Raw genomic sequence first — 24,350 nt, forward strand, 5'->3', positions numbered from 1 at the left:
CCCCCCCCCCCCCCCCCCCCGGGACAGAGCCCGCGTGGCCAACGCAGCCGCGGAGGTGCAGCGCGCTCGGGAGATGTGCTGTGGCAGCTGCCCCGCTGCCCGAGGCCCGCCCGGAGCGAACACTGCTGGTGTCTTTAATTGGTTTCACATTCGGTAGGCTGGCCTGTGACAGGCCTCTTCCACAGCGCCGGCCCCGCAACCCACCTGCAGCCTCCGTGGGCGGCTGCTGGGGAGCCCGCCACCCAGGACGTGGGGCTGGGGCCTCGTGGGGTGCACGGGAGGGCACGGAGAGGGCACGGGGCGGCTGGCACCTGGGCCTGACACTGCTCCACTGCCCCCCCCCCAACTGGCAGATGCGGACAGGCCCCCCCAACAGCAGATGTCCCATGGGGAAAAGCTACACACGCGGGGACAAGGCTGCCGACCGCCGCAGGGTCTGGCGCAAGCCTCTGCCCTGCCCGGACACTCAGTCCTTCAGAGGTGCCAGCGACAGGATGCCCCTGAGCACCCCCTCCCCGTGGACAGCAGGGTGGCAGCGGGGGGCCCGGGACAGGCAGCACACAGACCGGGAGGCACTCTTAGAAAACAAAACATTTTTATTTGGTCCATTGGAGCCTGAGTGTGGAAACCCCCGTGAAGAACCATCCTACAGGGACGGGGACTGCAAGTGATAAAATAGTCTCTGTTGGAAGAGCTGGCCGTATATACAGGGTTAAAAATATTCACAGCTCAGAGTAAAAGGAAGGGCTATAAAGGAGGCCCCAGGGAGGGCCGTGCTGCCCCAAGTGTCTCCTGGTGTAGGAGGGCCCGGGGCTTCCCACGGCTCACGGGGCCGGGCACCGAGACCAGGGGCCCAGGAAACTGGCCTCAGAGGTCCCTGGCAGACGCTGGACACCGGCCTGACGGCGCTGCGGGGGAGAACGGCGGGGGGCCATGGGCCACTCTGGGGTCTGAGGTGGGGGAGGAGCCGGAGGGGCTGCCGGCCCTGGTCCTCCCGGCAGAGGTCAGGCGGCGCTGCGCGCACCACCTTGCCACGCAGCAGGGCTGGGCCTGGTGGGACCCTGACCCGCAGCCCCTGGGACATGGCTTCTTGGGTCCTGGCAGGGGCTCCAGGAATTGCATAGTGTCGCCAGAGGGGCCACGGGCCCTTCCCCATCCCGGTCCCGAGCCCACGGTCGCCAGGCACCCGCCTCCTGGGACACGCAGCTGGGAGTCCAGGGGCCCCGCTTGCCCTGCGGGGGCCAGGGGCAGGCAATGTGCTCTGGGGGCAAGCTGGGGACAGACGGCTCTTGGTCTCAGGGCCCACAGACAGGGTGGTCCCTGCTCGCCCTGGGGTCCCAGCCTCTGATCTGTCATAGAGGAGATGATCGCTCTTCACCCTGGGTCCCAACCCGACCCCTACAAGGGAGGGACCCCTGCTCTTGCTCTGGGGTCGTGGCCTCCCACCTGCCCCGATGGTTCTAGAAGCAGGGCTTTTGGCTGCCTCGGGGAACGGGAAGCCTCATCGAAGCCTGGCGGTTGAAGCCGGCCTTGAGGCGGCTGGGCAGAGGGTCTGGTGTCCAGGCCCCGCTGCAGGCGGGTTCGAGGTATTGTGCTGGGAGCCCTGGGCAGGAGGGAGAGCAGGGGCAAGGCCGAGGGGAAGCTACTGCAGCTAGTGGCTCCCTGGGCAGGGTCCTGAGATTCTGGTTCAAGCGTCCTCTGTTGGGGTCTCCCTCGTAAAGTGCGCATGGGGGCTGGGAAGGTGGGGTGGTCACAGAGGCCGGGGGCCGTGCAGGCCGGCGACTTCGGGTGTGAGCGGGGGGCTATGGGTGCCCCTGGAGGCTGTCCAGTCACTGAGGAAGGCCTGGGCAGCCTTCCGGTGCGCCAGGCGGTGTGTGATGGAGAAGCCCGCGTTGCCCTCCAGCTGGGACAGGATCACCAGGACCTGCCTGGGGTAGGGGGCCAGTGAGGGCCTGTGGCAGCCTGTGCAGGCTGGGGCCAGGGGGTGTGGGGGCGGGGCGGGGCGCACCTGTGCAGGGGGGGCACGCTGTCCTGGGTGCGCAGGCTGCCCCGGGTGGACACCACGTTGAAGCTGTCGGAGCAGTCGCACTGCACGTGCAGGTAGGACTTGGGATGCCGGTTCTCCACCACCACGATGAGCCCCGCCCAGCCGTGCGTCAGGTAGTAGCAGGTCATGCCCTCGCGGCCCTGGCCAAGGACGGGGCGTCGGTGGGCGGGGGTTCCGGGCGGGGTTCCCGGGCCGCGCCCTCCCGCCCCCCTGCCCAGCCCCCTGCCCACCCGGCCGGCCCACCTCGTGGCGCTCGCCCCGGCTCTCGGTGAGCAGGATGATGGCGTCGGCCAGCGTGGTCGGCTGGGCCTCCACGGGCTCCACCATGACCAGCCTGGAGCTGTACACGGCCAGCACGTGGCCCAGCGGCTGCAGGGAGCAGCGCGGGGCCCCCGCCGAGGGGCTGGAGGCTGCAGGGGGGCGGGAGGGCAAGTGAGCGGGGCTCAGGGGGTGGGGGACCAGGGTCAGGGGGATGGGGGCGGGGCGCGTACCCTGAGCGCTGGCCGGGGGTCCGGGCGCCGCGGGGCTCCAGTGGTTGAAGGCACAGCACACCACGGCGTACTCGCCGGGCTCCAGCATCACGTCGCAGTTGACGAACTTCTTGACCGCACGCTTGCTGTGGGCCAGCAGGCGGCCCAGGCTCAGGCGGCCCCCGCTGCCGAAGGACGCGCGGAACACCAGGACGCACAGGTCCAGGAGGTGGCTGTCCACCGAGTCCGCGCGCCTGTGGCCACCGACCCCGCCGTCAGCGGGCCCACCGCCCCGCGCCCGCGCCGCCCCACCCACAGCACGGGTCGCCCCCACCCCAGCCGCTCCATCCCAGCACATAGCCCCGCCCCCAGCTCGGGGCCCCGCCCACCTGCTGCCCTCCTGGAAGAGCGCGAACTCCAGGGACGCGCGCTCCAGCACTGTGAGAGCAGTCACCCCCACGGGGCCGCTGGCAGAGCTGGGAAAGCAGCCCTGCACACGCGCCTCCTGCCAGTCCGAGTGCACCTTGCAGATGTCCACGGAGTCGAAGTACCTAGACGCGAGGGCAGCCCCACCCAGCAGCTTTCACCCGGGCTCAGGCACAGGAACTTCCCGCCCCCCTCCACCCTCTGCCAAGGGCACCCTTGGCGTCTCCAGGAAGCAGGGTCTGGGAAGCCTGTGGACACCAGCAGGGGGCGCCGGGGAGGGCTGCAGCCCGAGCTGCCCGGCACTCTAGCATTGCCCAGGGCCTGAGATGTTGGGCGGGACACATGGGTGACACAGGAGGTGAGCCCAGGGGAAGGCAGCTGGAGCCTGGGGACTGCCACAGGGGAGGCACGGTCCAGGTACCTGATGAAGTCGCTGTACTCCATCCAGAAGACACCCTCGCTGCTGCCGTGTGGCATGAGCTCGCCACGCAGGTGCCCCGGCCAGTGCGGCCACTCATCTGACCAACTGCCATTCCAGGAGAAGCGGCCCCACGGGTTCCGGAGGCGCAGGAGCCTGTGGACCACAGGGCTGAGGGCCAGGACCACGCCTGCCACTTGCTTCCACCACACATCCACCCGGCCCCTACCTGCAGCCCTGGACGTCGCGGACATCCAGGACGGAGTAGGCATGGCGGGGACGCAGACCCAGGCTCTCATAGGCAGCGTCGTCCACCTTCATGTTGCCCCCCCCACAGGAGGCACCCATGAGGAACCTGTGTGGGCAGAGCAGCCTCAATGACCGGGAGCCCCTTTGTTCCCAGGGGCCTCTGCTGGCCCTGCCCCTGAGCAGGGAGGTGCTGCACAGGGGCAGGGGGATGGGTGGTGAGCACCGGAGGGTGGGGGGGTTCCTTCCTGTCTGTGGGGGCCCAGGGAGCCACAGGAAGCGCCGGCCCAGCCCCCTCCAGTGTTTCCAGAGCTCGGAGGCCTTGGGCTAGGGATTGGGTGGGCCCGGTCCTGCCAGCGCAGGGCTGCGGCTCTCCGATGGTGGCGATACTGCCCCGTACCAGCTGAAAGCACAAGGTCTTGGTACGAGGGAGCCACCTCTCCCAGGCTAAAGGTTCTGGGCCCTTCCCACAGACACGCCGGCCAGCATGTGCCAGCTCTTAGAAGGCAAACCCCGCTCCCACCAGCTGCCTCTGCGGGGCTCCCTCCACGCGGCTCCAAGCAGGTACTGACGGTCATCACAGGCCCAGGTCAGAATGAGGCCTTCCAGGTACAGGCCAGCAGGCAGCATCCTGCCTGCTCCCCACACCAGCCAGGCAGTGGGGGATGTTGGCAACGCTGGAGATGCAGGCTGTGGGTCAGAGGGCACTTGCCCTGCTCATCCCACCGCTCCAGGCCCCGGCCTGGCTGTCCCCTCGTCTCGCCTCTCCTCCCAACGCTGCTGACCACCACAGCGCCCGCCCCTCTTACCCAGCCTCCTTAGAACTCAGCATTTTGGCCCAGATGAGGTCAGTGTCAACGGGCTCCTCTCGGGGGTTAGTGGAGCTGACCTGCAGCGCCAGGCTCTCACAAGGGGCACCGGTGAGCGTGGCCAGGCCTTCGATGGCGCGCCCTGCCTGGAGGGCAAAGTAGGAGCCGTGCAGCTTGGCCAGCGCCTTCTCGATGAGGGCCACCCACAGCTGCTTCCGCTGAGCCTATGGGGAGGAGCTGGAGTCGCGAGGCCTGACGCCTGCCAACACCCGCGACGTCCCTCCCGTGCCCACCCACCCCGCCACCTGGGAGAAGAGGAGGAAGCCGGCCTCGTCACAGGGCAGCATGTCGTCCACAAGCACCGTTGTCCACGTGCCGTCCTTGCAGAGCCGCACCTGGTACGCGCCCTCGGCGCACAGGCTGCGTGTGACCATCACCCGCTCAACCAGGTCAGGCCGCTCGGCCAGCACGGCCAGCGCGCTCAGGAACCTGCACAGAGCCGGGGCCTCACCACGAGCACTGCCACACTGTCCGATGCCCAGCCCCTCTGTGGGCGCCCAGCTCACCAGCAGTTCCCCAGCAGCCCCTGCAGGATGTCCGAGGGCCGGAGAGTGTGGAACACAGACCACGAGGTGCTGTGGTCCCTGGAGACGGAGCAGTTGATCTCGTGGGGCCGCAACCACTGCCGCACGCGCTGCTGGACGCTGTCACCCGCGGGGAAGCCCACAGACTCGGGCCCCGGGGGGAAGCTGTCATCCACGAAGTTCACACTGTTCTGTAGGGGCATGGCCTCACACTCAGACTCCACCTGGTTGAGGCCCACCACCCGGAACACCCTGAAAATGCTCCAGAAGGAAAAGGGTGTGTGTGTGGCCACCCTGACTGATGTGGAGGGTTAGGCCAGGGCTTGAGTGAGCCACACCACCCAGTGTGGGCACGGGGGACTGCAGCCCACCGGGACACTGCACACCCCTGGGGGCTCCAGCCCCCACCCTAGAGGCCACAGGGTGCAGGGAACCTGGGAGGCTCCCCTGCCATGCCGAAGGCCCCAATAAGAGACGTGGGAGCTTGGCTGGGACGTGGAAGCCAGGACACACGCCCCCAGACAGGCTGTCAGGATAGGCGGCTGGCAGTGATGGGGTGGCAACCCGAGGGGAGACAGACAGCCCCTCCCAGTGACTCTGGGGGTCGTGCTGCACTGGCTTCAGGCTTCCCACACCTCCAAGGGCAGAAGAGCACGAGGGAGAGTCCCAATCCTGTTCCAGTAGGGTCTCCACGGCCAGGGGAAGCACGGGGCCCGCCTGCTGGCACAAAGCCTCCCCCTGCATCCCCCCCTCCTGGTGGCTTCACCATGTACGGGAAATCACAACTGAGGAGGGCCAGGAGCACAGGCCATGGAATCACGGACCCTCGTGGGTATAGGGGAAGAAGGGGCACGATGCGGGGACAGGGAGTGGGGTGGAGCTCAGAGCTCGCGGGAGGGGGTGCTGCCAGAGAACAGACAGCAGGGAAGCACAGAGGAGCAATGGCCTTGATCGGGGGTGGGGGAGAGCCAGCCGTCCGAGGGCGCTCACCTCCCGGCAGAAGGCCACGATGTTTTCCCAGAGGGCCTTGGCCTCACCCTCGTCTGTCTGCCGCCGCTTCTCCACGTGCATGCTCTCCCTGCGCCTCAGGGGCGTGACGCCCCGGCGCTGGGCCACCAGGAGCTGGGGCGTGTGACAGGCGGCACAGTGCTTGGCCCGGGGCGCGTTGAGCAGAGTGCAGGCAGGGCAGGCCCACTGGTTCGGGCGCTCGGGCAGCGCCACGGGGAATGGGCAGCTGGCTTTGTGGGCTGAGCAGGGCCCAGGCCTGTCGGCGCCACAGTCTGGGCAGCGGGTGGGGGGCTCACCGTGCTCCTGGAAGCCATGCAGCTTGGAGCAGCCACAGGCCGTACACCGGGGGGCCGCCGTGGGGTTCTTGAGCGTGCACTTGGCGCACGACCAGGTGGTGAAGTCGGGGCTGGAGGGGCTGGCTGGCTTATAGCGCACAGTGTCTCCAGCCAGGTCGATGACATCGCTGCCTGGCGCGGCACCGCAGGCCTCACAGCGTGCAGGGCTCGAGGGCCCGGGCGTGGAGCAGGAGCCGCAGCGGTGCGGTGCCGGGCTGCCCTCAGCCTCCTCCTCCAGCATGCCCAGTCGCTTGCTCGACAACAGCTCTGCCAGGCGGGACGCCCCGGCTGCAGTCCGCCCCGGGCCCTGAGAGGGCCCCTTGGAGCTGGCAGAGGGTGAAGGCTGGGAAGCCTCAGGCACCAGTGGCTGCACCTGCGGGGGCACCTCGCGGCGGCTGCGAGGCACAGGGTTGTTCTGCAGGGTGGGCGAGAAGGGGCTGAAGGATGGCGCCCGGGGCGGCTCCTGGTCGGTGGCAGGGGGAGGGTCAGCCTCGGTGCCTTCCCCGGGCTGGGGTGGGGCTGGAATGATGTGGAAGCCAGCAGGGGCAACGACCTCAGGGACTACCAGGGCCTCGGGGGGTATTCTGGGCAGCGAGAGTTTCCGGGGGCCCCCGCAGGCAGAGCAGGAGCTGGCCACCGGCGTGTTGTGCAGCGTGCAGCGCTGGCAGGCCCAGCCACTCCTGGGCTCCGCCGCCCTTTGCTGCTCCTCCTCCACGGCCTCCTCCTCCTCCTCCTCATCGGGCCGCCCACGAGGTGGCTCTGCAGGCACCAGCCCCCCCGTCCGCACGGGACCCGTGTCCTCCTTGCCCCTGGGCTCTGCCAGGACTCCATTGATGACCGGCAGCAGGGAGGCGCCAGGCACGGGCTCTGGGGCAAAGCCACACACCTCACAAGTCTCCTTGCCCAGGAAGTTTCGGAAGGTGCAGCGGGCGCAGGGCCATTTCTGCTCCTCAACGCTGAGCCTGAGGATGTGGTCGAGGTCGGGCTTGTGCCGGGGGGCCTCGCAGATGGAGCACTGGCGCTGGCCAGCCGGGTTCAGGAAGGTGCAGCGCGCACAGGACCACTCCCCGACCGTGGCCATGGACCCAGGCGAGTGCGTGTGGCTGTAAGGGAAGGTCCCGATCAGTGCAGGCCCAGGGCAACAGTGTCCGCCGGGACAAAGGGGTCAAGCCACAACGGTAGGCCCCAGAGCGCAGCCCATGTGGAGCTCCAGGACTCTGAGGGCTCAGTAGGCCCCAAGGGACCTCACCGGTGTGTCCCGAGATCCCTCTGGAGGGGCGGGCCTGGGGAGATGCCAGGACGGGGCAGAGCCACACCACCCTGGAGGCCACGGAACCTGCTGGGGAGGGCAACTTCGATCAGTTCCAGGAGCGTACAAATGAGCTTCCTCGACAGGCTAGATAGAGGGCCTCCTCAAAAGCAGGCACAAGGCGCACATCCCAGCGGTGACATGCTGCGGGCTGTCCCCCTGAGACCCGGGGCTCAGCACCGTACTGCAGTCCCAACCAGAGCAACGAGGCAGCCAAAGAGCTAAGAGGCATCCAAGTGGGGAGGAAGAGGTAAAGCCACCTGTGCTTACAGAGGGCACGATCCTACACATAGAAACCCCAAGAATCCACCAAAACCACCACTAGGGCTAACGGATGAACCCAGCAACACTGGAGGGCACGAGACTGACACACAGCCATAAGCCATGTTGCTGTGCCAGCCAGAACAGAAGGGAAGGTGGAAGAATGGTCTTATCTAGAATTACACCAACACCTAGGGACACATCTTAAGAAAAAGAACCCTTGTACTCTGAGCACTACAATGCTCTACTGGAAGAAACCACAGAAGACACCAACGAGCAGACACTCACCCTGGGCTCAGAGCGAAGACCATACAGCTGACGTGACGGTCACACCCAAAGTGACCTACAGATTCACAGGCGGAATGCGATCCCCACCAACTTCCCAGTGGCCACCCCCACCCAGGAACGGAAAAAGTAGATTTTGAAATTCATGTCAAACTGCAAGGACTCCCCCAAGGAGCCAAAGCAATCCTCAAAGAGGGAGTATCAGGACGGGCGGCACTACCACAGGGACACACCGCAAGTCCCCACACGGTCCGTGCGGCCAGGACGGCAGGGCTGAAGGACCCGGAGACATGCCCTCGCACGTCTGGTCAAGTCATTCCTTATTTTTCTTTTCTTTTCAGTGGGTACCATGCCCAATGTGGGGCCTGAACTCACAGCCTCGAGATTAAGATTATGAGGCCCTACTGAGCCAACCGGCCGCTTTGGATGAAATCATGTTAGGCAGTGGTGCCGAGACCACTCCGTGGGGAAAGGGCAGTTTTCAACGAATGGTGCTGGGAGGGCAGGATCTAAGCACTAAGGAAGGAAGATGGGCCCTTTCTTCACACCATATTCAAAAATTAACTCAAAATGGATCAATAATTGAAATGTAGGAGTGAAAGTCACAAAATTTGTAGAAAAAAAACCTAAGTAATTTCTGACCTCGAAGGGCAAGTTGCTGGGTCCTTTGGGCTCTGGGCTCAGCAGGGAGTCTGCTTGAGGCTCTCTGCCCCGCCGCTCCTCCCCTGCTCGCACGTGCGCTCTCTCAAAATACATAAAATCTTAAAAATTTTTTTGTGATCTTGATTTTCACAATGGATTATTACACGTGGCACAAAAAGCACAAGCAAATAAAGGAAAAAAATTATACTTCAGGAAGATGAGTAACTTCCGTGCTTCAAAGAGCACAGCCAAGAGAGCGATGAGAACTCATAAAATGAGAGAAAATATTTGCAAATCGTGTCTGAAAAGGGTCTTGTATCCAGGAAACAAAGAGCTCTTACAACTGAACAACAGACAATAAAAACTCTTCAGAAACAGGCCTGGAACCGTCATTTCTCCAGAGGACACACGAGTGGCCACGGCGTGCGTGGAGAGATGCTCACATCACCTGCCTCAGGAAAGAGCAAAGCAAACCCCGGAGATGGTTCAGGGCTCCCGGGGCGTGCAGGGTGGGGACGGCCCAGCGCCCCCGCGGCCTCTGCGACTTGGCACCGGCCCCGCGCGCACTCCCCCGGGCACTGAGGAGCGGAACCCTAGCAAACCCACGGGCAGATCCACTCAAAACAGTCGGGCGGTGGAAACAAACCCCGTCAGGGAACGGAGGACACGTTCGTGTGGTACAGGCTACGACGCGCACGTGCCCGACCAGACGCCGGCGGGGGAAGCCGGACACAAAGGCGACAGGCTGTGGAGTCGTTTGCACCAAAGCTTTGGGCAGGAGATGCAAAGGCGGCCGGAAGCCGGCGGGGGGGGGGGGGGGGGCCTGGGGGGGGGGGAATGGTGACGCTGGGTACCAGTGGGTCACGGCCTCTGAAATGCTTAATGTAAATTTCATCTCAAAAAAAAAAAAAAAAAGAGCTGGGGGGTCAGGGCACGAGTGGGTGATGACCACCCCGACTAGGGCAGCTGCCTCCGGTCTTCCTGGGCCCCTGGGCACGCACCTGACCGTGAGGCCATCCCGCAGCGCTGAGGCCCGCCTGCCAGCACACGGCTGAGCCCGGGCACGCGTGGCTCACGGGAGGGACAGGCCGTAGCCCGAGGGGCAGGCCCGTCCACTCCCCAGCCCACTGCCAACCCAGGCCGCCGCTCGCGCACCCTGCCCAGTCCCGCTGGCACCCAGCAGCCCTGTGGGGCGGTAGCGGAGTGCCGCCCAGCCCCGTGAAGTCACCAGGCAGGTGGGGCACAAGGTGCCCAAGGTCAAAGCGGGACAAACGGAGGAGCCTGTGTGTAGCAGCTGCTCTAGCAGCCTGTCCCCAAGTGCCTCCTCCCCTGGCTGCAGCCCCCGTCCCAGGTCACACCTATGGCTCAGGGGCAAGGCCGAGGCTCGGGCCCCGGCCCCGGAGGAGGGGCCGCAGGGACAGCCAGGCACCCCATGAGGCTGGGCGTGGGCAGTGCCTGGCACAGCCGAGGGCAATGCATGTGGGACGTTCGGGTGCTTTGGCGGGAGCTGGGTCAATGTCCGGGGGCGCGGCTGGCCCCTCGACCTGCTTCTTGAGAGCTAGTCTGGGTGTGAGGGGCATCTACACAGCTTGACCCGGTCCCTACGCTGACTGCAGATGCTCTGCCCGGGAGAAAAATCAATTGTTCTGTTCAAGGCACGAAGCCTAGGCTTCTGACGCTGTGTTTCTGCCAAACCCTTTTGGTTCAGGAAGAAAGAAAACTTGCTTCTTCAAAAAATCGAAAAACCTCCCTGAGCAACAGGATGGTTTCCCAGGGCCTGGGGCCAACTGAGAGGCCACCTTCCAGCCTGCATGCTGTGGCTCACGGGCTCCCACGGCCTTGCAAGGCGGGGCCGTAGGGCAAGCGGGTGCGGCGGTGCCAGGCTGGGCTCAACACAGGGCCCTCGGCACCAGCAGAGCGGGGCAGCTCAGCTTCGCCCTGGCTTCTGTGCTACGAAAGCCTTGGAAACCTTCCTGGAGACCGCCGGGGCCCCCATGCCACTCCCAACTCAGGGAAGGGCCTGCAGTCCAGGTGTGGGTCACAGCTTGTGCCCACGGACACACATACATGTGTTCAGCCCTGGGCCGCCTGCACCCCAGTTCCAGGCTCAGGGGCCGGCCTCTCACCCTGCACCTCACCTGGCTTGGTCCCGGGGGCCAGCAGAGCTAGTCTGACACTTTGCAGACCCTCTGCCCCAGAAGGGGTCTCCAGAGAGAAGACTCAGCCCCTGTCCCCATGTGGGAGCCCCATGCAGGAGGTGGATGAGCCCTGCTAGGACACCTGCCCTCAGCCCCAGGGCTCAGAGAGGTCCCAGATGCAAGGTGAGGACAGCCTGGGAACGGAGGGGGCTCAACTCCTGCTGACCCTCCTAACCCGCTAGCTGGCCAGTCCGTAACCCGGGCCCAGCTGACCACAAGGCCTGGTGTCCGCTGGTCCTGGCCAGCGCCAGGTGGGACACGGCAGGTTTCACAGCCATGGTGGTGGATAAAGCACGTCACAAAGACTGTATCTGGGGTTCAGAGAGCTTTAAATGGAGACAGTGCTTAAAACTTAAGTTTAGCCCTGGGGACCCAGAGGATAAGCAGTGGCACAGGGGCCCCCGCACAGCTGGCGGGGACAGCACTCTGCTCCCTCTCTGACCCCCACGCCCACATCTTGGTGTCACTGGGCAGGCTGAGGCTAAGTGGTTCCGGGGTCAGCGGCTGGGTGCCTGGAGGAGCCCGTGATCGGGCCCCTGCCTTCATGTCCCTGGGCCCCCCTCCTCTGACGCCCCAACCCTGAGATCACCCCAACCTGATGCGGGGCCTGGGCAGGAGCCGAGGGCTCAGGAGACACTGAGAGGCCAGGGCACCCAACCAGGCCGGGAGGAAGCCCGCCATAAGGAGCCCGGATCCACGGCAGACTCCACGGCATCATGTACTCCAGGGCATGGACTGGGTCATGTCTGGGGGGCACCAGCTGCCTTGGAAAGAAAGGCCAAGTCAACTGGAAATTGAGGCAACTGTCCAGAGAACCCCCACCCCAAGTACCTGTGGTGCCCTCCGAATCTGGGGACTGCCAGCACCACATTCCTATCCAAGAGGGGGGAGTGGGGCTGTGCTGGGGCACACAGCAAAGTCCCCCAGTTGGCAGGACACACGTCAGCAGGACGTGGACGCTCCCGGTCCCCACTGGGGGATGCCTCTCCCCCCCAGACACGGCGGCTGACACGTGGCATCCCCACACACAAGGCAACAGCTGTGGCTGCCTGACCTCTGACCCCGAGGCTTGGAGGCGTGCCCGGGCGCCTTCCTCTGGGGTCACCCTCCTGCTCTGCGTCTCCCTGGCGGTAGAGACAGGGACAAGCCCGCACTTGGCTCTCCCGGCCGTAGCAGGGCAATCGGGTGGCTCCGGCCCAGGAGGTAGCGGGCCCAGGCGTTGCAGGTGTTCTGGTTTCCTCAGGGCCCCTTAGTCCCCTGGGGCAGGCCGCGCCTCCACCCGGTGGCAGAGCAGCACACGTGTGCATCCGTGTGTCCACGTGTACAGGGATGTTGGGGGCAGGGCGCCTGTCGGGGTGGTTGTGTGGCCATCTGCCTGCCCCTGCTCCCCAAGCCAGGGCGTCTGTGACTCCCTCGAGGCGGCCCACGGCATTTCCTCCTGCCTGGCCTGCTGCTCCCAGGGGTGCACAGTGACTGCCCTGGGTCTGGCTGGCTATGGTGGGCGGTGGGAAAGAGCCACTGTGCCCCCGGGGGGAGGAGGCCGGCAGGAGGCCAGGGGAACGAGAAGGTTCGACTTGGTGCGGCAGCAGCGCCAGGATCCAAAGTGATGCAGACGCGTGCCCCTCTGCACGCTCAGGCACGGCGCGAGGCTGCTGCCTGGCCAGCCCCACAGGGTCTACCCGGCCTGCTGCTCGTGGGGCCGGCCCTCCAGACCCAGGAATCCTACTCCCAGCAGTTTAGCCTAAGGAAGTAAATGGGAATTTCTAAGAAGCATGTGGACAGATGAAGGGAAGATGCCCCGCGTCCTCAGTCAGGGAGATGCCGATCAAACCATGTGGGGACGGCGCCCCACACCCACCAGCATGTCTAGAACCAGATGGTCACAAGCGTAGGCCAGGCTGGGCCAGAGGGGAACCAGCACCCTCCCCTACACCGCTGGTGGCAAACAGCCTGGTAGTTTCTTAGAGTTAAGCCGAGTCCAGTAACCGTCAGCCGTCACATCCAGGGTCCCCACCCAAGGGAGAACGTGTCGGCGTGGGAGCTGGCACGTGGATGCTCACAGCGGCACGGTTCATAAAAACCAAGTGGAAATACCCAAATGTTCGTTAACTGCAGGCTGGCTACAACGGGATGGGGTCCATCCGTACAATGGGGTATTCATTATTCGGCCAGAAGGAACAAAGCTCTGGCACCTGCTACCATGTGGCCAGACCCCTAGGGTGTCACACTTGGTGAAAAAACCAGGCACAAAAGATATAGGATTCCACTTGTAGAACATCTCCAGAAAAGGCACGTCCATGGGCAGGAGACAGGGTGGCCAAGGGCGGGGTGCCCGGGGGCCATGTGGGTGAGCAACTCCAAACCCTGCAGCCGCACCTTGTGGGTGTGAGGTTAGAGGGCAAGAAGGCTGCCGCAGAAAGACACACGCGTCCGTGAGCGCGTCCCCTATACCGTAACACCCGCACAGCAAGCTCCCGACGATCCGACACTGGCTCTGGTCACCTGAGGGCTGTGCCAGCTGCCCCTCTGGTGGGGGCATGGGCCTCCAGTCTAACAGCACCCCAGAAGGGACACCCATCAGGACGCTGCCTGTCCCACCGACCCCAGCGAGCTGCATCCACGGATGTGATGGCCAAGGCGGCAGGGCAGGCGCCCAAGAGGGAGAGCGCCTTACCACGGCCTCCGCCCGAAGCCGGAGGAGCCTGAGCACCTGCCGAGCAGCGGGTGCCCCTGTCCAGTGGGGCCACGGGGTGGGCTAAAGGCAGGAGGGGGACGTCGGGGCCCAGCAGCCCCAGACCCGAGCAGTGGGCAGTGCCCGTCACCCCAGAACCTCGGAGCCAGGCGCCCCGGGGGGCCGAGGCAGCGTAGGCTGGACCCCGGGTGGAGCGGGGCCGCGGCTACAGGCGGCCCACACGGGAAGGTGTGCAGCACAGCGGCACCGCACGCACGCACCCAGGCCTCCCCTGCACCCCACCCCGAGCAACAGGCTCCCGAGTGGCTTCGGCAGGAGCAGCTGACTGAGCAGCCAGAGCCCCGCGGGCAGGCCACCCCGTCCCTGTCACAGGTGCAGCAGCCAGCCAGGCCCAGAGCCACGCTGCCCAGAGCCCCGGGCTTCCCCTGCAGCTCCGTCTGGGGCCCCATCCCTGCAAACCCTGTCCTCGGGCCACCCGTCCCCACCTTCTTACCTTCGGGCCCGGGGCCTCGGGGGCTGGTGCTGCCGGGTGACCAGGGCACCGCCCCAGACGGGGCCCCCTGGGCCGCTCCTACACCAGCCGGCTGCTGCAGGGGGCCCAGGGTACGGCGCCCCGGGGAAGCCGTGGTCCGACTCGGTCTCGGTGGCCAGCGAGGAGGCAGAGCTCCCCATGGCCCCTGCGGTGGCGGCCGCGCCGAGACCTGGGCCTGGTCACACGCGGCCGGCAGGGGGCGAGATGGAGCATGGAGGGAGGCCGACGCCCACGCGGCAGACAGGGCCCGGCTGCTTGGTCACACAACACAGATACACAGAGAGAATAAAGAGAAACAGGAGAAACAGCATGACTCACAGGAAAGAAGCCCCCCAAAGCCCGGGGCGCCCCAGCACACGAGGGCCTTGGGCACTCGGCCCCACACGGGAACCCCGCGGGGCTGAGGCCCGCCAGCCAGCAGTGCCCTGCTCCACTGGAGCCCACCCCCAACCCCATAGCCGCCCGGGGCGCCCGCATCCATCCGCTCGCTGGTCTTTAAAGGGAGCCTCCCCCTCGTGAGAAACAGACCCCACGGTCACACTTCATCATAGAAAAGAGGATTGAGGGGCATTTGGCCAAGGGAAAAGGAAGACCGAGCAAGTGTGCAAGGCGGGGCGGGGCAGAGGCCCCAAGCGCCCGAGCAGCCGGCGGGGCCTCTGGCAGGGACGGCCTGTACCGGGGACACCGTCCGAGCCCCACAGCTGAGCGCAAGGCCTCGGGGCTTAATCTGAACAAGGCCCGTTGCTGCGAGGCTTGGGGCCCAGGAGGGCGTGCGCTTGGCTCCGGCTGCACAGCACCCGGCAGCCCGGCTTGCCCCCTCCCCAGCCCCCACAGCCCCCCAGGTGCTCGGACAGGGTAGGTGGGCAGGGGGCCAGGCGACACACGGAGGAGCTCTGGGCCCCCAACCCGTTCGAGCTCCAGCCAGACCGGCCGAATCCTCTGTGCAGCAAGAGAATTTGTCAGGTGGCCTTTCCTCGGAGGCACAGGGTGGACAGCAGCGGCCACCCTCACTGCCCGGTGGCCTTGCAAGTCTCCTGGCCCCGAGGCCCCCTCCGGGCTGCCCAGAGGAGGCGAGGCCCCCGGGCCTGCAAAACCCACACCATCCCACCCCCTCTGTGCAGGAACATCCGCTGCGGCCGACCCATGGGAGCCCCAGATGCCCTGTCCAGTCATCCAGCAGCTACGTGAAGGTCAGACAGACAGACAGGAATCTGGAAAACGCCTTACGTAACCCGCACATCCAAGCTATCTCGGTATCAGCATGAAATCTAGGTACAAGCACGCGTGAGCTACAGGACGCTATTCTCAGCCAGGACCCCTGGGTGCTCCTGCAGTCACACTCCCCCCGAGTCAGCAGCCGTGCGTGCCGGGGGCTTGCACATGGGCAGCGCCCAGATCCCCATCTGCCAGGGTCACCGCAGACACCTGCATCTCCCATGGTTATACCAGACCCCACAGCCCCTGGAACCCCTGGGCTCCATCCACGCGGGAGCCTCTCCTACAAAGAGCCTGAGCCTCTCTCATGCTCCTTTCGTAGCAAAATCCTGGGCAGATAGAGGGTGCAGAGGGTGCGGAGGGCCGAGGAGGCCTGAGGTGCAGCCATGCCCGCTGGGGGTGCTTGGCTGCAGGGCTGGGTGGCCCTGACAAGGAGCTCTGCCCGTGTGCCCCGTGAGGGCGGAGGGCAGGGTGGGGCGGCCGGCGCCCAGGGGAAGCAGCCCTGAGGCCGAGTGACGATGCGGCCCAGGCTGCCCAGGGGTCCGGCTCTGCCGGAGGACACAGCACCAAGGTCCTGCCCAGGCTGGGCTGCCCGACGCGCACCAACGGCGCTGATGTGCGGGGTCTGCAGTGGCAGGGAGCGCTCCGCCCGCCACAGAGCCGCCCCTGAGCCCCTCAGCGGCTGCAGCAGCTGCACCGGCTTCCTGGCACCCCCAGTGACCCCTGACCCTGCAGGCCCCGCGGGCAGGTGGGCGGCCTCCAAGGTGGGCTACAGGCTGGCAGCCCGGGTCCATCTCCCTGACGGCTGGAAGGGCTCTCCCCAAGAGCCACTGGCTCAGGAGGGACTGTCTCCGGGTCTTCAGGGATGACGGCGCCCCGACGTCTGGGGGTGGGGAGAGGACCTGGGAGTAGGAGCCCCTGGTGGAGCACCCTGGCTGACCAGCCCCACGCCAGTCCCTGGCTCTCATCTCGTCTCCATGTCGCCGTAATGTGGCACTGGGGGCGTTCACACAGCCTGCTCCCCAGGCCTCAAAACCTGAGACGAAGCTCAGGCGAGGACCTCCCCAAGGGCAGAGGAAACCCCGATTCCAGGTGACAAGTGTCCCACTGCCCTTCCCCCACGGGGCCTGCTGGGCAGGCAAAGCAGCCCGCACCGCCTCCCTCTCCGGGCGGGGGCACGGGCGTGGGCCAGGCCGGCAGGTGCTGGGCGCAGCACCCATCCCCTGCACATCTCCGCCCGCCTGGGAAACAGCCCGGCGTCCAGCGCGCACCAGGTGACCAATGACGTTTGCAGGCTGCCCCTCAGGGTGCCCGTCCGGCTGCTGTGCCTTGAAGGATGAAGCGGAGCGTGTCTCTCTGGGCAGAAGCCGGAGCGCACGCCGCGGAGACGCCAGCCTCCCGCATGCTGCATCATGCGGATGGGCGGGTGCTCCGCGACAGGGCGCCGCACTGGTCCTCCCTGCTCTCGTTCAGGAGTCCCTGCCCTACATTTAAACAGGGCAGTGGCCTAGATCTGGCCTCAGGCAGCCATGGAGGTGGGGCCGCCGTCCTGCCCCCCGCCCTGGGGTGGGGCACGTGCCTAGCACAGCACCCCAAAAGGACAACCCCTCTTTACGACCCCGCGCGGGGAGCACCTGCTTCGGTCACGGCAGAACCTGCCACCCGAGCCCACCTGCTCCCCCCTGCCCCTGCGGGCCCCAGCACGGGGTGGGGGGGGGAGTAGGGGCGGGGTGCCGCGGTGCAGGGACGCAGGCGAGCTGCTTCTGCCCAGCGAGACTTTGCCAGGGCAAGGACCGGGGCAAAGCGATGGCCAGCAGGAATCAGCAGCCTGCGAGCAAGTAAGGCCGTAGAGGGGACCAGGGGCCGAGCAGGGGTGTTTATGTCCCGCTCTTCCCATGCCCTGGGGCCCCAGAGTTCAATGGTCCGAGCTCTGCACCGATGCGTGCTGCTTAGTGATGCCTCTTCCGGGCGACCCCCACAACCACATCCCAGTGCATGCACTCCCCACACCGTGCTATGGCTCCTGGGGGAGGCAATGAACATGGTGTCCCAAGTCCGCGACTTGGGGCCCAGGACAAGCCTCCTTAAATCTCCCCGTCCTCACGAACTGCAGCAACCCCCAGGTCAGCCCCAGGGCAGGGGCACGGGGGAGGGATGGCGGACAGCGGCCTGCTGGGGGGCACCCCAGAACACGGCTGCTCCCTGCACCTGGCGGCCACCCCCCAGAAGGCCAGCCACGAGCCCGAGGACAGGCGGGGCCGGCCAGAGTGAAGCCAGGCTGACCCAGTCTGGGGAGGGCCAGACTTCGACCTCCCTGCCTCCCCCAGCCCCACTTGCCCCCCAGACAGGCAGGGTGCGACGGGGATGGGCCATCAGGCCTGCGCGGGTGCTTCGGGGGAAGAAACACCAAAGGCGCGGCAGACGCACCTGCTCCGCAGCCCGTCCCGCACAGACAGGACCGCAGGCTCGGGCCCCACACTCAAGGGGGCCCGAGGGCACCAGCCGTTGTCGGGGATGCCCACGCTGCGCTCGAGCCCTGCCACCCCACGAGCGGCCTGGTCACACCGCAGCACTTGGGAAGGGGCCCTCCCCTGGCAGAAGGCGACTCGGCGACAGCAGCTTAGCCAAGGGCACACCCACCGGGAGGGCACTCCCCTGCCCAGAAGATTCTGGACTCTGGCCCTGCAGACCCACCCTCAGGCTTATCAGCACGAGCCCAGGGTCCACCGGAGCGTGCTAACCAGGCACTCTAACCACCAGGCACTCGGTCTGGGCTCTGCCTCCACCCCCAGCCCAGGGCCACATGGGTCAACCCACCTCCGGACACGTGGGCCTGGACAAGGGACGACCCTCGGGCACCTGGGAGTGTCCCCGTGGCAGGTGGCCCTTCAGAAGCTGCATCTGTGCCTTACCCAGAGGAGGCTGGTGGCTTCGGAGAAGCCGGGAGGCTGAGCCAGCACCTCGCTGCCTAGTTTGGAACCCCAACCTCCCCAGCCGGGCTGCCGCACAGCAGGGGACTGTTGATGATCTGGGGCCCAGGGGCCGGGGCCTCCGCCAGCCCAGCTCTGCCCACCTTCCCCAGAGGTACCAAGTGGGCCAGGCTCCAGGCAAGCAGCCAGGCTGCTAGTGAGTCACCTGGACTCAGATCCAGGCGTCACTGGCCGCTCCCCTCAAGGAGGCACCGCTGCCCCCAGCCCCACAGCTTTGTCCTCAGCGCACCAGCACCTGGAGGGCACGGGCCCTACGCTCCTTCGGCTCAGAACAGGGCCCTGGGCTCCGCGGCGCAGGGACCGCCTCAACCGGCTCACCGGGGACCTCAGGCAACACCGAGGCCAAAGGCCCCAGCCGCGCGCCCGGAGCCAGCCAGGCCTGGGAGCAAAGCTGCGGGCGCAGACGGGTCACTAGCTCCTCCTGGGAGGAGCTGTGCTCCGTCCACACCCCCGCCCTCCTGATCAGGAGCCGCTGCCCGAGCGCACTGCGGGTGCTGGCCACTCTTCTCAGTATTTCTGGACTCTCCCCCGTGCCAGGGACCGACGTCCTCACAGGTCCGGGCAGCCAGTGCCAGGACAGCAGTTGGGGCTCCTCGCTGTGCAGCTGGGCACCTGGGGGCGCCTCCGGACACCTCCTGATGCAGCTGGGAAACAACCAGCAGGGGATGGGCAGGGTCTGCGGTACATCCCGAGGCACCTGCTTCCCGGGGCGGGGGGGCGGGGGGGGGTACGAGCCCCTGAACCGGATGCACACTAGGGGCCCAGGCTGCCCACATGGAAGGGGGCCGGGTCGCTGCGTGTCCTTAAGTGTCTGCAGAGTCATGTGTCACTTTGTGCACCACACAGAAAATTAATATTCTTCAAAACAGCATTTGAGGAGGAACAGGGACATTCTCTGGATTTCGGTTTCTGACTTCACGAATTTGATACTGTTTAATGTCACATAATATCTTCTACGGAGAAACAATAGGTGCCGGATGCGTTCTCACGTCGAGCACTTCTGTGTTTGCCGGTGGCAGATGCAACCTTGGCCCGGGCAGCCTGGCAACCTCCGGCCTCAGCAGCAGTACAGCCTCAGGGGGGCAGGGGCCTCCGAGCCTTCAGCTCACCCCAAGGGAGGAAGGCGGTGGCTGGGAAGCCGTGCGGCCCGGGCCCTGGGACTCAGGCCTCTGCAGCCACGTCTCCGGGATGGCAGGGCTGCAACACGCGCCACCCCTCCTGTTAAATGGACACAGGGCAGGCGGCCCTGGGCTTCCAAGATGAATCTGATTCCAAAGGGCGACTTGTAGGGGAAGCTGGGATGCCGGGGGCCGCCGGCGTGCGAGGAGGAAGTCCGGCCTCAGGTTTGGGCCACGGTGGCGTGGGAGCAGGAAGCTGCGGCCAACGCCTGGCACACACGCCTCGCAGACACACTCTCCTCCTGCCCTGCAGCGCCGTCCACGCCCGTCCCGTGGCCTGGCCGCCGGGAGGTGCGGACGAAGCCCACTCCATCGCAGGGGAGCTGCCCAAGTGTGACAGCGGGACCGGGACGCAGCACCTGCACGTCCACCCCGGTGCCCAGGCCAGGCCTTGCGGGAGGGATGGTGTCGCCGACGTCCCCGGGGACCCTCCTGGGCGTGTGCGTGGGCCAGGACACTGCTCTGCCCTCCTGCAGCCCCAGGCCCTGCCCCTGCCCCGTCGGCCCTGACCTGGCTGTCTGACCCTTCCCTGGGCTGCTGTCAGGGCGCACGGGCCAGGGTAGGGCCAGGGTAGGGCCGGGCAGGCCGGACCCAGCTGGAGGCAGCCCGGTCTCACCCCCGCGGCCTCCTCCCAGCTCGGTCAGGGGCTGGAAGCCAGCAGGCCCGTGCTCGGCCGACCGGGGCCCAGGCTGCTGGGGAGCCCGCTGGAGCCAGGGGCGCCTGCCGTGACCTGGGGCTCTGACCCGGGCCCTGAGCCTCGCGCGGGCGCCCCCAGGCCCCGCCGCAGCTGCAGCAGCGACCCCGCAGCCCGGGCTGCCCCTCCGCGCCTCTGCCCGCCAGGCGCCCTCCGTGGAGGCAGCAGGCGGCCCCCGTCCCCTCGTCCCCCGGTGCCCCAACGGCCGCAGAGCCGAGGCCCAGCCGGTCGGCGCGGAGGCCGCTCGGGGCTGCACACGCGGCGGGGACGGGGCCCGGGTCCGAGGGGGGGAGTCGGGAGCGCGGCACAGCGGCCGCGGGGCCTGCCGGGGGCTCGGGGCGCCCGGGGCCGGGGTGCCCGCAGCCCGCAGCGCCCCCGCGCAGCCCACCCGCCCAGACTCACCTCCGCGGCCTGGCGGCGCCGCCTCGTCCCCGCGGCCCGGCCCGCTCGCCTGCGCCGGCCCAGCAGCAACTTGTGCCGCCGACCTCCCGCGCCGAGTGGCGGAGCCGCCCCGCTCGCCCCGCCCGCCGCGCGCCCTGCGCCGCCTCCGTAGCGTAGCGCCCGGTCGCGGCCCCGCGGCTACGGCGCGCCCGGGGCGCACTGGGCGCTGTGAATCGCGCGCGCGGACTACCGCTCCCAGAGGGCCGCGCGGCGCCGCCAGGCCGGAAGCTCGGGGCGGTGCCCGGCGCGCGGTGCGAACCGGGAGTCGTAGTCCTCGGCGGCGGGCCGACGGGCGCCCGCCGACTTCTCGGGCCACCCCGCCCGCCAGCACCGCGGGACGTGACCGAGCTCCGCGCTCCGGACGGCACGGCGTGTCCAGTCCCTCTCGGACTGGCGGAAGGGAAGCTCCCGGAAGGGACTGGGACTACGACTCCCAGAATGCCGTGCGCGGGGAAGGGGCGGGGCTCCCGCACGGCCCCGCCCCTGCGCTTCCGGCTGCGCCTTGCCGGCGGCGGGCGGCTGCGGTCGCCTGCACGGGTACCCTCCCGGGTCGCCGACCCCCGCCTCCCCCCGCTAGCGCCCCGGGCTCGGGGGGCGACCTGGGCGGACACCCGGCCTCGGGCCTTGCTGCGTGACTCGGTCACGTGACCCCGTGGCCTCGGCTTCCCGGGAAGGGAGGGGCCGCGACGCGGGGGCGCAGGGGCGGAGCGTCGGCCGCGGCTCGGCGTGACGCCGGGGCCCGCCCCCCCGCCCCCGCCCCCGCCCCCGCCCCCGCCTGTACTCTCCTAGCTCAAATACTTAAGTGAATATTTAAAAGAAAAAAAAAGACACCGAGAGCCCTAGCTCTGTCTTTATTTAAAACATGCTTTTCAAAAAAAAAAAAAAAAAGCCTTTTTTCTTTTTTTAAAACACGAGCGCCGAGCCCGGGGCCCAGCGGGAGGCCACGCCCCGGGCAGCGGCCTTGCCGGGGTGTCTCCTCGCGGCGGCCCCGGAGCCCCCCCAGGCCCTCCAGGTCCGGCCAGTCCCGCCAAGCATCCTCGGGCGGCGCGGGGGCAGAGCCCAGGGCGGGGGAGCGGGGGAGCGGGGGAGCCGGGGCACTGGTCGTGCGGGAGCCCCTGTGCCTGCAGGCCGGGGGTGCCGGAGGTGGGACACGGGGCTGCGGCCGAGGGCCCAGGAAGGCCGCCGCCCGGAGCGCCCCTGGCTGCCTCCCCCTCCCCGCTGCCTGTGGCTGCGGCACCCCACGAGGGCACGGTCGAGGGCCTAACCGGGGGTGCTCAGGGACTGCACTCCCCTTCCCGACACTGGCTGGGGTGGCTGTGTGCACCGGCGCCCACGGGCACGTGGCCCCCCACAGAAGCTGCTGGCCCTGAACCAGGCCTCTCGCAGTGTTTCAGAGACGGGGAGCCCAGCCAGCACGGAGGCGGTCTCCGGCGAGCTGCTCCGCGACCCTGTCCGAGGCCGGGAGCTGGGGGCACAGCCGCGTGGCTGCTGGAAGCATCGGGCGAGTGCCCCTGTGCTAATCCTGTGGGTGCCTGTGCTGCTACAGGCGTTGGCACGCAACGGTGAGCGAGACACCCCAAGGGCCTCACGTAGTGGAGATTCTGGTGGCATCTGGGCACAGGGACCCTCCGCAGTGGGACACGCATGCTGAGCCACGGGAGGCCGGTGCAGGACACTGTGCTGAGGTGCGTGACCTGTTCTCGTGCCAGCTTTCAGGCGACCCCTCAGTGCCCACTCTGCAAAGCGCCCACGGCCAGTGACCAGGAAGGGCCCTTCCCGGGGCCTGCAGCTCCCGGCCTCTGAACTGCCAGCAGGTGGAGGGGCAGTGCTGGGGCAGCCAGGCTGGGAACACGCGAGGCGCCCTCCCTTCGGGGCGCCCTCCCTTCAGCACTAACGGACGGCTGGAGGACCCAGGACGTCAAACACCCACACGCCAAGAGCCAAGACCTGGAAGGTCAAGCGGTTCCCTACCAACAAGGGGTGATCTGAGACAGACCGGGGCACTTCAGGGTTAGGGTAGAGGGCGGGGGGCTTCCTGGCTGGTAGTGGGCACTGCTGTTTGCATTTCCGGTGGAGTTCCACCAAGTGTTCTGCGGCCCCACCCTGTCCCCGGGGTCCGGGGAGGCTGGGAAGCCCAGGGCAGGGGCCAGGCCTGGGCGGCCAGGAGGCCAGAGGCCAGACCGTGCACAGGCCCCTATGGGTTTAAGAGCATAAACAAAACACCTGATGGAGCCAGGCGTCCTCCCCGCTTCCAGCTTCTCCATCTGCGGGCTCCAGACGCACAGGGTAGGCAGAGGGCCGGGGTCACCCAAGGCGTCAGGCTGGGGACAGGGCTCTCCTGGACCCCCACCGACCTGATCCTGGGGTTGGGGCCTGCAGCCAAGGCCTCAACAGTGCCATCTGTCCCCAGCCCCCAGTTCTGCTGGGCCACCTGTGGGCACCAGGGCACAAGTCCCACTGACCGGCTTGGCAATGGGAGCCCATCGCACCGCCTGCATAGGGAACTGTCCGCTCTGGGCACTAGGACCACCGGTGGGACCTGCAGTAGCACTCACCCCAGACCCTGGAAAACTAGCAGGGAAGTGGCTCTGGGCAGGGTCTTGGCCTTGGACGTGTCCACACCCCAACAGCCCCCCAGGTTCCCCCTCACTGCCACCCCACAGAGCATCCAGGTCTCCCAGGCCTGACCTTGGGGACCCTCTGGAGTCCTGGGATCCCTGCTCACCGCCAGCCAGGCTGTGTCTATTCACCACTGCTCTCAGGTCGTTGACCAGCACACCTGGGCTCAAGCCCCTTCAGGGCCCTGCTGGGTTGGGGGTGGGGTCTTCGGCCTCCCCCAGGCCTCCGTTGGTCCATCTGTGTCCAACACACAGGTAGCTCAGCGTGAGCAAGGTGGTAAATGCACGCTGGCCGCTTCTGTGGATGCCTGGGCCTCGGGCTAACAACTCCCACTTCCAATCAGCCTTGCCTACTCACCCCCAGAACCTTCTCATCGTCTTCCCTATGATGACGGTGGTACCTGGGCTCACCTCCCCAGCCTGGCCGCCCAGCCTACCTTCCTGATCCTGGAGCCAAATCCTGTTGGGGTGCATGGTTCTGGTGGGGGTGATCTGCATGACCCACAGGCCCTGATCCCTGGTTACACGTCCCGGCCTGTGATGCGCCCCCACGGCCCCCACACCCCAGGAGGGCCCCTCAGCTGAGCTCTGCCGGTGTGCAGCCTGGAGGTGGCACCCTGGGGCTTCCAGGAGGGCTCTCCTGCAGCCAGAGCGCCTCACACCCCTCCCTGGGGGGCCATCGGACCTCTGTGCACAGGCAGCTCTAATCCTCAGGAGACTATCATGGCCTTGTCCCCGAGCACACAGACCACCACTGCTCTGCCTCAAGAGTCCTTCCCCCCGGGGAAGGAGACAGGGTCACTGTGCAAAGGGAGGCCGGGGCTTCTGTGCGGAACACCTCCCGGCAACTCTGCTTTACGGTTACGGTTACGGTTATGGTTACAGGGCCGCTGAGTGACGGACAGAAACAGACCGGCGTCGGCGTCAGCGGGACAGGGCTGGGCACGGAAAG

General features: G+C 67.1%; 1 protein-coding gene across 5 annotated transcripts; it reads right to left on the minus strand.

Annotated features, from left to right (window-relative positions):
• Positions 1-578: 578 nt before the first annotated feature.
• Positions 579-20,935, minus strand: CAPN15 (calpain 15). Of its 5 annotated transcripts, none has more exons than XM_041749235.1 (14): positions 20,742-20,928; positions 14,224-14,513; positions 7,593-7,682; positions 5,991-7,446; positions 4,983-5,191; positions 4,722-4,905; positions 4,417-4,640; positions 3,591-3,716; positions 3,365-3,517; positions 2,907-3,068; positions 2,539-2,771; positions 2,291-2,457; positions 2,009-2,187; positions 579-1,928 (listed from the first exon to the last, which is right to left on the minus strand). In XM_041749235.1, the coding sequence occupies exons 2-14, from the start codon at positions 14,400-14,402 to the stop codon at positions 1,751-1,753; spliced, it is 3,540 nt and encodes a 1,179-aa protein (XP_041605169.1). In that variant the 5' UTR covers positions 14,403-14,513; positions 20,742-20,928; the 3' UTR covers positions 579-1,750. The 5 variants fall into 5 exon arrangements, with proteins under 5 accessions (XP_041605169.1, XP_041605170.1, XP_041605171.1 ...); XM_041749236.1 differs by having other exon boundaries at positions 14,224-14,516; XM_041749238.1 differs by having other exon boundaries at positions 1,782-1,924; positions 20,742-20,935.
• Positions 20,936-24,350: the final 3,415 nt, after the last annotated feature.

This window comes from Vulpes lagopus, chromosome 3 (genome assembly GCF_018345385.1).
Source record: "Vulpes lagopus strain Blue_001 chromosome 3, ASM1834538v1, whole genome shotgun sequence".
Lineage (NCBI taxonomy): Eukaryota > Metazoa > Chordata > Mammalia > Carnivora > Canidae > Vulpes > Vulpes lagopus.

What these genes read in the sequence shown, in the direction of transcription:
- CAPN15 (XM_041749235.1), bottom strand. Translation starts at nt 14,402, where the DNA reads ATGGGGAGCTCTGCCTCCTCGCTGGCCACCGAGACCGAGTCGGACCAC. An exon ending in ACCCCCGGCCAGCGCTCAGG is followed by an intron (nt 2,458 to 2,538) that starts GTACGCGCCCCG and finishes GCCCCCCTGCAG; the next exon opens with CCTCCAGCCCCTCGGCGGGG. An exon ending in AGCGTGCCCCCCCTGCACAG is followed by an intron (nt 1,929 to 2,008) that starts GTGCGCCCCGCC and finishes CCCCTACCCCAG; the next exon opens with GCAGGTCCTGGTGATCCTGT.